This window comes from Drosophila gunungcola, chromosome 3R (genome assembly GCF_025200985.1).
Source record: "Drosophila gunungcola strain Sukarami chromosome 3R, Dgunungcola_SK_2, whole genome shotgun sequence".
Lineage (NCBI taxonomy): Eukaryota > Metazoa > Arthropoda > Insecta > Diptera > Drosophilidae > Drosophila > Drosophila gunungcola.
The window spans coordinates 21,174,888-21,185,460 of NC_069139.1; the positions used below are offsets into that span (position 1 = coordinate 21,174,888).

Below are 10,573 nucleotides of genomic sequence, written 5' to 3' on the forward strand. Positions count from 1 at the left end.
ATGCCTAGATCAACGTCATCGATGTTTCCAAATTACCGGTCTGATAGATTTTTTGCAGAGATTATCGATGTTCAATCGTCTCTAACGATAATTTTTTGCCACTGTTAACTTCACACTACAGTTCTTGCACGCTTAGCCTGGTTCCACTCCATTTCATGCACACCCTCTGTTAAAATTCTTAACATCTGCTGAAATGCACTCATTATTAACACTTTATTTTACACAACTCATTGAGAAATGTAAAAATTGTTTTTAAATTCTGACTAAATCACTTTGCGACGTTTTTCAGCACTGAAAAATTAGAAATATTATTGCGAGCGATGATAAAAAACGGTCAATTGCTCGCTGCAGCCCCAAATTAAAATTTAGAATTCAAAATTAAAATATATGCTCTACTTTATTCGTGGAAGTAGGAGCAACTCGAAAGAAATCATTTAAAAGTGTACTGAGTAGTAATAAATATTATAAGCTTATATAAGCTGTTTTGTGTAGACGGTACAGGCACTTTTAATCAGTGCATACGAAAGCAAATAAATAGGTCAACAAAGTGCATGTAGCTCGTTGCATAATACATATGCACGTACTCCAGAATCGATTTAATTTTCTGTTTTCCGGTTCAACTTCTTTTCGTTGTTGGATTTTAGAATGCGATTAAATAAACATGTAATTAGTAAAAAAAATTATTCTTTACTAAGCTGTTCTTTCACAAAAAGGTACGTTTAGTTTTCGTATAAGAAAGAAATGAAAAAAAGTTTATTTTTTTAAAATAACGAATACCGTCGTGACTAATAAAATATATGTAGATTTTTTGGGAAGTTTAAGAATAACGAGGTTATGTCAACTGTCTAGAATAGCGGCTTAACCCAAAAATCGAAAAAAAATCTACCCTTGATGGTCTCTTAGTTTTTGCCGTGCTTAAAATTTCCCAGTTATTTCAAGCTGTTGGAATTAACGTTTTAAACCGCAAGTTTCAAGCCGATATTTAGCCGATGTTTTTTTGGGTCAAGACTAAATCCTTGGCGCGTAACAATTTAAAATTAATACAGATAACCTTTTAAGCTTTTTCCCATAGCGTTAAATAAAATCAAAGGAGTGTTCGAACCACAAAAAATGTCCACTCACGTCACAATGATGCAGACGGGTATGGTGGCTCTAAAGGAAGTTAGAATTGATACTTATATATAAATATATATACTTAACTTTTCGAAGGTTCCAATGGCAGTTTTGTAAACTTTTAGTTATACACATAACTAGCATTAGAAGTGAGAGACATGATGTTTGCAACTGAGTATTTACAAATGATGTTTTATTTCCTAAAACAGTTTTTTGCCATTCGATTTAGTGAACAACCCCGATGTTTATTAATGTACTGTTTCAGTGAGCCCTAATACTAAAATTAAATTATTAATTTGATCAATGACCACAGAACGATTCCGGCAATGCCCAACAGTATGGTCATCAGGCCAAAGTGCAAGATCTTCAATCTGATGATATAAGCAGGGATTAATCATTGGAAAATATGGCATATTTTCAATTAGAACTTACAATCTTAACAATCGACGTCCCTGGTCTACGGATTCCTGTGTGGGAGGTTCTTTACCCAGGTAAAGTCGCATGCCAAAAAGGGCCTTTTGGAAGTACTCTTTCCAGACCAATGCCTCCATATCGAAGTTGTATATTCGCTGATCCTCCGGAGACATCAGCGCTCTTAATCGATCCGTACTCTTGGTCTCAAAGTAAAAACTGTTGTGCAAAAAGTACGTGAGGAGCGAAATGTTGATGTGAATACTTCGGTAAAGCTTCACCAGACGAGGTTTTCTGCCCGAAACTCTTAGGGCCAGATCATAGAAAATGCCTGGTAAAGTGTGATAGAAGAACGCGGCCAGTGGATACAGGTACGGTGTGGAGATGCAGTGCAGAAACGGGTACCAGATCATCTTAACCAGCGGAAATGCTTCTCGACAGCTAAAAGAGAACTTTACGAACTCCGTGTTGCTCAGTGGATTGCGTTCATTGGGTGCCAAAGTGTAAATGGCTGGCTGTTTTTGTTTTGTCGGATGCCGTCGGGCTTTGTCCTTGGACGTTTGCCAGATACTGGCCAAAGCCACATTGGCACAGTAGTCCACGGGCACCAAGTTGGAAAAGCCATTTTTCTTGATGCTGATCACACGCAGGACTCCATGGCTCACGCCGTAAATTAGGGCTATGGGTCCGTAAAGATTGTCAATCCAGCCGGCTACTGGCTCTCTATGGCTGGCAATAACTGAATGGAATATATAATCACATACATACATCAGGAGTAAAGATTGTCTGGCCAATGTACTTACTAATTGCCGGTCGAAAGACACTCAGAGGAAGGTCCCCCGCTTCTCTAAGGATCACATCCTCCGCCAGAGCCTTGGTGTAGGTATAAGTGTTGGGGTAGGATCCAAGCAGAGTGGGTGTCAGACTGTCCATCATTTGGTCACCCAATAGCTCACTCATGGCCAGGACCTTTTCCGAATCGCAGGTGAGGTGCTCCGGATAGAACTTCTCCTCGATTCGAAAGATCACGCAGTTGGAGAACGCTGTGGAGATGTGCAAATAGGCCTCCAGGTGTTTCATCTCCTTGGCCAACTGGAGCATTAGTCTTGTGGCCCGCGTGTTGATGGCCAGAGCCACGTGGAGCGGCTCATTGAATCGCACTGTGGCAGCTCCATGGAGTACGATCTGGACCTCGGAGGCCAGCAGCTGGCGGTCCGACTCACTGATGCCGAGGTCGGGCTCCAAACAATCGCCTGCGATCGTGGCGATCCGCTTGAGAGCCTCGGGCTTCGACTTCAGCAGGACTTCAAAGAGCTTAGGGGTAAAACTATAAATTAACAATCATCTTTATGTTAACTTAACTTTTTACTCACTGGTTCCTTTTGCCATGTCTCAATGCGTTCCTGAATATCCTGTCCCCGTTTGGGCCTGACCATGGAGTAAATTCGTTTCACATCCGTAGTTCGCAAAAGTTTCTCAATTATTACTAAAATGTTGTAAAAACGGCGGAGTTATTATGGAGTATTATTTTCCCTCGACGTATACCTTTTCCCAAAAATCCGGTTGCACCTGTCAGGAACACCACCTTGTCCTTATAGAACGCTTGGATGCCGGTGTCCATTTCGGCATTGGATATTGCGTTTTTCTCCCGAATCTTGCAAGTTGAAAATACACTTCAATAGAAAATCAATTGGGTATGGTCGCGCTATTTATATACAAGCTGCGCCGACGGAGGCGGTGTCATTTGTACAGTGACCCGGCCAATTGTATGCAAACCAAATACACATGGAGTACAAACACCTTATGAATAGTCACAGCTACGGTTTCATTGCACTTCTCGGTTCCGGATAAGCGTTGAAATTCTGGATTCTTGCAGCATAATAAATTGATGTTTGATTTTTTTTTCAGTTGTTGTAATTCATTCTAAATGTAATAACGTATTAATGGCTTTTTAGCACTGTTCAGCCTAGAATTTAGAACAATATCCCTCGAATACTAGAGACTAGCCATGTCGAAGAAGTACATCCTTTGGTCGTCCTCTTCCGAAATGGTCTTCTTCAAGAGGTCTAATGGAAGCGCGGTTGCCGACCCTTCAGTCACAGATCACAGTCACAGATATATACGGGTACAGAAAAAGGGCCGATTCAATATTGTCCAGCAGTTTGTAACTAATCAGCTCACTCAGGCCAGAACCTTATCGCAACTGCTGTTGAGGTACTCGGAGTAGAAACGTTCTTCAAGCATTATTCTTAAATATTATGTGAAAACATTTATAAGTATTTGTTTAAAAACGAAAATTTTAATGACTGGCCAATTTTCACATCACTTTTAGCAATTCTTAGCAGTTTTTTCTCATACACATATGTTCAAAACAAAAATTGTAATGATTTGACATTTTTTGTTGGCAGTTTTCCCATAATTTTTAGCCATTCTTAGCAACTTTTTTGTGAAAAAAAAAAACAAATAAATAAATAAGAATGCCATCTTGACTTAAATCAGTACCTTTTATTGCCAGTAATTTGTGTCAAGTACTCATAGGGTAGAACATAACCATGGCAACATTTGCATATTAACCCAGTCCCAAAACACAGCAAAAGAGTGAGTTGACACTTTTAATTTGTTCATATAAGTTTGGAAATTGTTATCGTCAATTGTGTTGTAATCAATTGTAAACATTTTTAAAAGAGACAAAAAAGATAAAGAAAAATAAACAATTTTTGACTTTTTAAAAAAAAACTGTTAGAATTGCCCAAGAAAAATTTGTGTGGCTAATAGCTTTAAAAAAACGATAAGATTCGAACCAGCCCCGACCTCCGATAATATTCAAATTTTCAGAATAATAATGTTTGAGTTTTAAAAAAACCAAAGCATGCTTTAACTGCTGTTATATTTATCCATTAGGAATAGTACTTTGTTTGGCGGTGTAACTTACATTTTTATTGTAGGCCTAGAAGGTATTTGTTTTACAATGAAGCAATGGGAATATGCGGACACAATAAATTGCAGCAGTTACAAGTTACAATTAAACTACCAGTTTGGCCAGCGACCACAGGACGAACCCAGCTGCAGAGACCAGCGAGGATGTGAATGCATAGTGAAGGATCTTCAGGCTGAAAGGAATGGGGTTACAATCAAAGTGGAAGGCAGATCTCCAGCTGAGACTCACCGCAATCTCAGCTTCAGCCCCTTGGCAATGGACTCTGCGGTGGGCAGCTCCTTTCCAATATACAGTCGCATTCCGTACATGGCGGACTTGAAGAAGTCGTCCCAGTCCAGACGCGACATGTCGAAGTCGTACACGCTGAGGTCCTGCTTGGTCATCGAGTCCCGCAGTGCCATCGTGTTGGCCATGTCAAAGTGCCATGTGGTTGTGGAAAAGGGGCCAAGGACAGCAATGTTCTTGTGAATCTTCCGGTAGAGATCGACGAGGATGGGCTTGCGGCCCTTGAGGCGCAGCAACAGATCGATGAAGTAGCCCGGCAGGGTGTGGAAGAAAAAGGCAGCCAGCGGAAACAGGGACGTGGTGGAGATGCACAGGACAAACGGGTACCACAGCATCTTGGTCAGTGGAATGATGTCGCGATACGCAACCGATGACCTAATGAAGTCGCCGTAGGTCAGCAAATTATTCTCGCTCGGCGCAAATGTGTAAATCGGGGGCTTATTGGCCTTCTGCTTGTGGCCAGATGACTGCGCCGTCTTCCAGGCACAGGCCAGAGCAACGTTGACGCAAAAGTCGGCTGGGACTATACTAATCTTGGCCTTGGGGTCCACCGTGGTGACACGCATTATGCCCCGAGCTCCTCCGAAGCACAGGGCCAGGGGTCCGAATAGGTTGTCCACCCACCCACGCAGTGGCTCCTTGTAGGTGGACATTACTGGGAATATTTGTGGTTGTAGCTTTGAATGTCAATCCCAATCTGGAGCACTTACTGATCGCCGGTCGAAAGATGCACAAGGGCAGGTCGTCCGCCTCCCTCAGGATCACGTCCTCGGCCAGAGCCTTGGTGTAGGTATAGGTGTTGGGGAACGAGCCAACCAGAGCAGGGCTCATCTTGTCCAGCATCTCATCGCTCATCAGCTCGCCGAGGGCCAGGATCTGGTCCGAACTGCACTCCAAGTGCTCCGGGTAGAACCGCTCTGCGATGTCGGTCACCACGCAGTTGGAGTAGGCAGTGGACACGTGCACGTAGGAGACCAGGCGGGTCATCTGCTTGGCCAGCTGCAGCATCAGACGGGTGGCGCGCACATTGATGGCCAGGGATAGGTGCAGGGCCTCGTCGAATCGCACGGTGGCAGCTCCATGGATGACAACCTGCACCTCGGTGGCCAGGAGCCTTCGATCCGACTCACTTATCCCCAAATCCGGATCCAGGCAATCGCCCGCAATGGGGCACACTCGCTGCAGGGCATCTGGCTTGGCCCGCAGGAGCACCTCGAACACCTTCGGAATGCAAGAAATTGGGTCACATCTGTATGCCCTAACATAACCATCACTCACCGGATCCTTTTCCCAGGTTGAGATGCGTTCTTGGATGGGCTTACCCCGCTTCGGCCTGATCAGCGAGTATATGCGATTCACCTCCGTTGTCCGCAGCAGTTTCTCAGTAATAACTGAAAATCAGTGTCCATAAAGTCGTAATAACACATGTACTCCATTGCTGGGGGTTACCTTTTCCCAAAAATCCTGTGCCACCCGTTATGAAAATGGTCTTGTTCTTAAAGAATTCCTGTATGCCGCTATCCATTTTGCCCCGATTTAGATACTTTCACGCTTCGCGAGCCACTGAACTGAAAAGTGATTCCAAACTAGCACTTCTATTTATTTGGGACTCTATAAATTACACCCATCAAAGGTCGAGTTCAGCATATTCAAGGCAGTCGACGGACTCCCGGCTTAGAGAGGAGCACGGGCTTTTATTGCTGCGTATGGGATAGGAAAAGTGAAATGGGTGAAATGGGGGCTGTTTAATAAAAAGTATGTATACAAATGATACGAATAAAATAAACGGCCTGCATACTTTAACTTTTTTTTCTGGTTTTTAGAAGCTTTGAGTCAAAAGATAATTATGTAGAAAGGAGCTGTATTTATTATTATTAAGCTTCGACCCATCCTAAGATTTTTTGACTTTGATTTGCTTGCCACCTCTAGCGCTAAATTGAAATAAGTTTATGATTAGCAAAAAAAGTGTAATACGACTTTGCATTTTAGTATAATTTCATTCAATGACATAAGGTTTGCGGATGTACGTTTTGTAGGCAATAAAGACCTGCACGCTTAAAGAATTTAGTAACCTAGTACTCGAGTAGTCGCGGCTTGTGCGGGCTTTTTCCTTTATCTTTTATATTTTAAAGGTGAAAGTTTGACTTTGGACTGCCTAGTATAAATAAATCTTAAATTGTTCTTTATGTAACCATTAGCTTTTAAGGCGTTAAATAAGTTATTCGCCTGAGGCAAGAGTCAATAATCTATTTTATCAATGTTTTTATATGGCTGCCATTTGAAGGTGTAACGTTAACAAAGCCAACAAGATTCTAAACTCAACAATCCATGTTAAGACAGCTAAGAAAACGATTCACCAGATCTCGAGATATAAATAATATTTTTTATATTAAAGACATTAAAACGGGCGAAAAACTTAAAGAATTTAGTAACCTAGTACTCGAGTAGTCGCGGCTTGTGCGGGCTTTTTCCTTTATCTTTTATATTTTAAAGGTGAAAGTTTGACTTTGGACTGCCTAGTATAAATAAATCTTAAATTGTTCTTTATGTAACCATTAGCTTTTAAGGCGTTAAATAAGTTATTCGCCTGAGGCAAGAGTCAATAATCTATTTTATCAATGTTTTTATATGGCTGCCATTTGAAGGTGTAACGTTAACAAAGCCAACAAGATTCTAAACTCAACAAACCATGTTAAGACAGCTAAGAAAACGATTCACCAGATCTCGAGATATAAATAATATTTTTTATATTAAAGACATTAAAACGGGCGAAAAAATTATAGTAGAGTGCCCCGGGATATTATTGGATAACCAATATCTAACGCGTTATCTGTTGTGGAAAACTACATACCTATCAGAATGATTCTGTTTGATTTAATATCTAAAAAACTTCTAGAAAATTCTTCGGTCAAAACTGACCGAATTTAAAAATTTGTCATTTAAATGGTTAAAACCCTTTTAAATATCTATCAAAATAAAAGGCACGTGTTACACAAATTGCATATATTTTTGTTCAGTGACGCACTTAAAGGCTTTTAAAGTATATAGGTAAAGTGTATAAATTTAAATGGGTGAGTGACTTGTATCTGAATCACACTACGAGCTTAACCAGCGACCACACAGCAAATCCGGCCACTAAACAGAGGAAGATCTGTAGGAGGTGATGGAGCAGCTTCAGCCTGTAATAAGTTATATAAATATTGTAAGCATTAAGGAAAAGATATATTTTTGGGTAAGTACCTCTGTATCAGCTTCATGCCTTGAGCTATGGACTCCGGGGTGGGTGCCTCGTTTCCCAGAAATTGTCTCATGCCGCGAAGGGCTTGAAGAAAGTACTCCTTCCAGTTGAGGCTGACCATGTCAAAGTAGTACATCCGGCGATCCTCCTCCGACATCGCCTGCCTCAGTCGATCTGTGTTGTGCATGTCGAAGCGCCAGGACTTGCAGCTGAAAGGACCCAGGATGCTGATGGTCTTGTGTATCTTCTGGTACACCTTCACCAGTCGCGGTTTCCGGCCACTCAGCCAAAGAGCCAGATCGAAAAAATAGGCTGGCAGGGTGTGATAGAAAAAGGCTGCCAGAGGATAAAGCCAAGGCACTGTGATGCAGTGGATGAAGGGATACCATATCATTTTCGTCAGCGGGCAATTATTGCGTCCATCGAGAGCATGACGAATGAACTCTCCGTGGGTGATTTTGTTCTTCTCGTTGGGCGCCAATTGATAGATGACAGGGCTCGCCGGCGACTTGCTCCTCCCGCAATCCTCGATGGTTTTCCAAGCGCTGGCCAGAGCCAGATTGGCACAGTAGTCCACGGGCACCAGGCTCGCTTCGGCATTGTTGTCGATCGTGGCGATGCGAAGGACCCCGCGAGCCACCCCGAACAGAATGGCCATCGGTCCGTACATGTTGTCAACCCAGCCGGAGATGGGCTCCTTGTGGGCTGCTATGACTGCGTTGTAGAAAAACCATTGACAGAGAGCGAAGGAGTTTGCCAAGAAGAGATTACTTACTGACTGCCGGTCGAAAGATGCAAAGGGGTAAGCCGGCCGATTCCTTCAGGATCACATCCTCGGCCAAAGCTTTGGTATAGGTGTAGGTGTTGGGGAACGACGCAAGCAGAGCAGACTCCATGTTGTCCAGCAGTTCGTCACTCACCAGCCCACTCATGCCCAGAACCTTGTCCGAACTGCAGTTGAGGTGCTCGGGATAGAAACTCTCCTTGATGTCATAGATAACGCAGTTGGAGAAGGCAGTGGAGATGTGAACAAAGGCCTCCAGCTGTCCCATTTCTCTACCCAGTTGGAGCATGAGCCTCGTCGCACGGGTGTTGATGGCCAAGGCGACATGAAGCGGTTCGTTAAATCTCACAGTGGCAGCTCCATGGATGACGATCTGCACCTCCGAGGCCAAAAGCCTTCGGTCAGTCTCACTGATTCCCAAATCGGACTCCAGGCAATCCCCTGCGATAGGCCAAACCCTTTGCAGGGCCTCCGGCTTGGACTTGTGCAGCAATTCAAACACCTATTCGGAATTTGTAGAGTGAATTCTTGTTTAAGGGATCCTGTTCTTTTTCACTTACCGCGTCCTTTGACCATGTGATAATCCGCTCCTGAATCTCAACTCCACGCTTTGGTCTGACCAAGATATAGACACGTTTCACTTCTGTGGTTCGCAAAAGCTTCTCGAGAATGACTGAAACGCAAAGCGAGGTAAAGTCTAAGTTACTTTTGAAACTTAACGCATTATCATATATCAGTGCAAATACCTTTTCCCAAGAAGCCTGTGGCACCAGTTAGAAAAACCGTTTTGCTTCTGAAACATCTCTGAATATCGGTTTCCATTTCACCTAGTTAAATCCAAAAGTAATGTTTACACTTCTGAGGTGCAGCTAAGAGTCTATGCGATTGAGTAAACGTTGACTTCGTGTTTGTTAAAGAACAGCTTTAATGTAAATCACCTTGAATTCGCTGCGGATATTTATACAAAATTTGCGCTCGTTCGGTGAACTCAAGACCCAGGGACCGTAATTACGAATAATATTATAGAGCTTCTGAATTTAATTTTCAATTTAAGCTTCGCTTAACAGTTCTGCTTGAAGATATGAGTGGAGTGGATACAACTCCAAGTATAAAGTCTAACTTCTTGAAATTACTGCATCCCTGTTGTTTAGCTACAATTCGAGTATAGCTGATTTGCCAACCAAATGTGCTCAAGAAGGTCCAAGTACGGCTTATAAATAATAAATAAATTTTCAAACAAGTATTATTTTACGGCTAACTATGTAATAATTAGTGTAATTGGCACTCAGCATGGGTAAGCAATTAATTTCGCATACCTGAGTTTATAACATGTTCACTTACAATATCGCTTCGAAACAAGTTATTTGCAATCTCTTAAGACTTCTCAGCAGTATTGGCAAGTTTGAATTTGAAAAAATAAACTATCGTTTCCCTGTGTGGGTAAGTAAGTATATCTGGAGAGGTGGGTATCGGGAAAAGCTTTTTAGGCATTGTACAGTGTGATTTTGGTAGTGTTCGTCTATACTAGCAATTATTTTAATTTGAAAATCAGGGTGAAATGAAAAATTGTGTTTTATTTCGCTTTGTGCTGTTTAAAATGCAACACATTAAAATACCACAAATTCTGTAAAATATAAAATTGTGTTGTAAGACCATTTTTTTTTATTGGGGAATGTTATTTCAAAACTTTTCGGTTGGTGCAAAAACTAAAGTGTGAGTCATAACGGGTTTTTAACTTAATTTACCCATTGGTGAGCAAGTTAAAAAAATTCAAACTGTGGCAACACTTAAAAGGTGCATTCCC

The 10,573-nt window shown here is 42.1% G+C and overlaps 3 protein-coding genes across 4 annotated transcripts; all 3 read right to left on the reverse strand.

The window, feature by feature from the left end:
* Window positions 1-1,283: 1,283 nt before the first annotated feature.
* Window positions 1,284-4,540, reverse strand: LOC128266187 (fatty acyl-CoA reductase wat). Of its 2 annotated transcripts, XM_053002525.1 has the most exons (6): window positions 4,457-4,540; window positions 3,070-3,178; window positions 2,898-3,010; window positions 2,328-2,838; window positions 1,546-2,263; window positions 1,284-1,484 (listed from the first exon to the last, which is right to left on the reverse strand). In XM_053002525.1, the coding sequence occupies exons 2-6, from the start codon at window positions 3,143-3,145 to the stop codon at window positions 1,397-1,399; spliced, it is 1,506 nt and encodes a 501-aa protein (XP_052858485.1). In that variant the 5' UTR covers window positions 3,146-3,178; window positions 4,457-4,540; the 3' UTR covers window positions 1,284-1,396. The 2 variants fall into 2 exon arrangements, with proteins under 2 accessions (XP_052858485.1, XP_052858484.1); XM_053002524.1 differs by lacking the exon at window positions 4,457-4,540 and having other exon boundaries at window positions 3,070-3,950.
* On the reverse strand, window positions 4,494-6,346 carry LOC128266188 (fatty acyl-CoA reductase wat). Its single transcript, XM_053002526.1, has 5 exons — window positions 6,197-6,346; window positions 6,026-6,138; window positions 5,458-5,968; window positions 4,691-5,402; window positions 4,494-4,634 (listed from the first exon to the last, which is right to left on the reverse strand). The coding sequence occupies exons 1-5, from the start codon at window positions 6,270-6,272 to the stop codon at window positions 4,547-4,549; spliced, it is 1,500 nt and encodes a 499-aa protein (XP_052858486.1). The 5' UTR covers window positions 6,273-6,346; the 3' UTR covers window positions 4,494-4,546.
* Window positions 6,347-7,735: 1,389 nt separating this feature from the next.
* On the reverse strand, window positions 7,736-9,707 carry LOC128252608 (fatty acyl-CoA reductase wat). The gene is made up of 5 exons (XM_052980518.1): window positions 9,516-9,707; window positions 9,330-9,442; window positions 8,761-9,271; window positions 7,988-8,699; window positions 7,736-7,926 (listed from the first exon to the last, which is right to left on the reverse strand). Exons 1-5 carry the CDS (start codon window positions 9,589-9,591, stop codon window positions 7,839-7,841), a joined length of 1,500 nt encoding a protein of 499 aa, XP_052836478.1. The 5' UTR covers window positions 9,592-9,707; the 3' UTR covers window positions 7,736-7,838.
* Between the last annotated feature and the right edge of the window lie 866 nt (window positions 9,708-10,573).

What these genes read in the sequence shown, in the direction of transcription:
- LOC128266187 (XM_053002525.1), bottom strand. Translation starts at nt 3,145, where the DNA reads ATGGACACCGGCATCCAAGCGTTCTATAAGGACAAGGTGGTGTTCCTG. An exon ending in AGACATGGCAAAAGGAACCA is followed by an intron (nt 2,839 to 2,897) that starts GTGAGTAAAAAG and finishes TTTACCCCTAAG; the next exon opens with CTCTTTGAAGTCCTGCTGAA. An exon ending in GGACGTCGATTGTTAAGATT is followed by an intron (nt 1,485 to 1,545) that starts GTAAGTTCTAAT and finishes TTATATCATCAG; the next exon opens with ATTGAAGATCTTGCACTTTG.
- LOC128252608 (XM_052980518.1), bottom strand. Translation starts at nt 9,591, where the DNA reads ATGGAAACCGATATTCAGAGATGTTTCAGAAGCAAAACGGTTTTTCTA. An exon ending in CACAGGCTTCTTGGGAAAAG is followed by an intron (nt 9,443 to 9,515) that starts GTATTTGCACTG and finishes TTTGCGTTTCAG; the next exon opens with TCATTCTCGAGAAGCTTTTG. An exon ending in TCACATGGTCAAAGGACGCG is followed by an intron (nt 9,272 to 9,329) that starts GTAAGTGAAAAA and finishes AATTCCGAATAG; the next exon opens with GTGTTTGAATTGCTGCACAA.
- LOC128266188 (XM_053002526.1), bottom strand. Translation starts at nt 6,272, where the DNA reads ATGGATAGCGGCATACAGGAATTCTTTAAGAACAAGACCATTTTCATA. An exon ending in CACAGGATTTTTGGGAAAAG is followed by an intron (nt 6,139 to 6,196) that starts GTAACCCCCAGC and finishes ACTGATTTTCAG; the next exon opens with TTATTACTGAGAAACTGCTG. An exon ending in CAACCTGGGAAAAGGATCCG is followed by an intron (nt 5,969 to 6,025) that starts GTGAGTGATGGT and finishes TGCATTCCGAAG; the next exon opens with GTGTTCGAGGTGCTCCTGCG.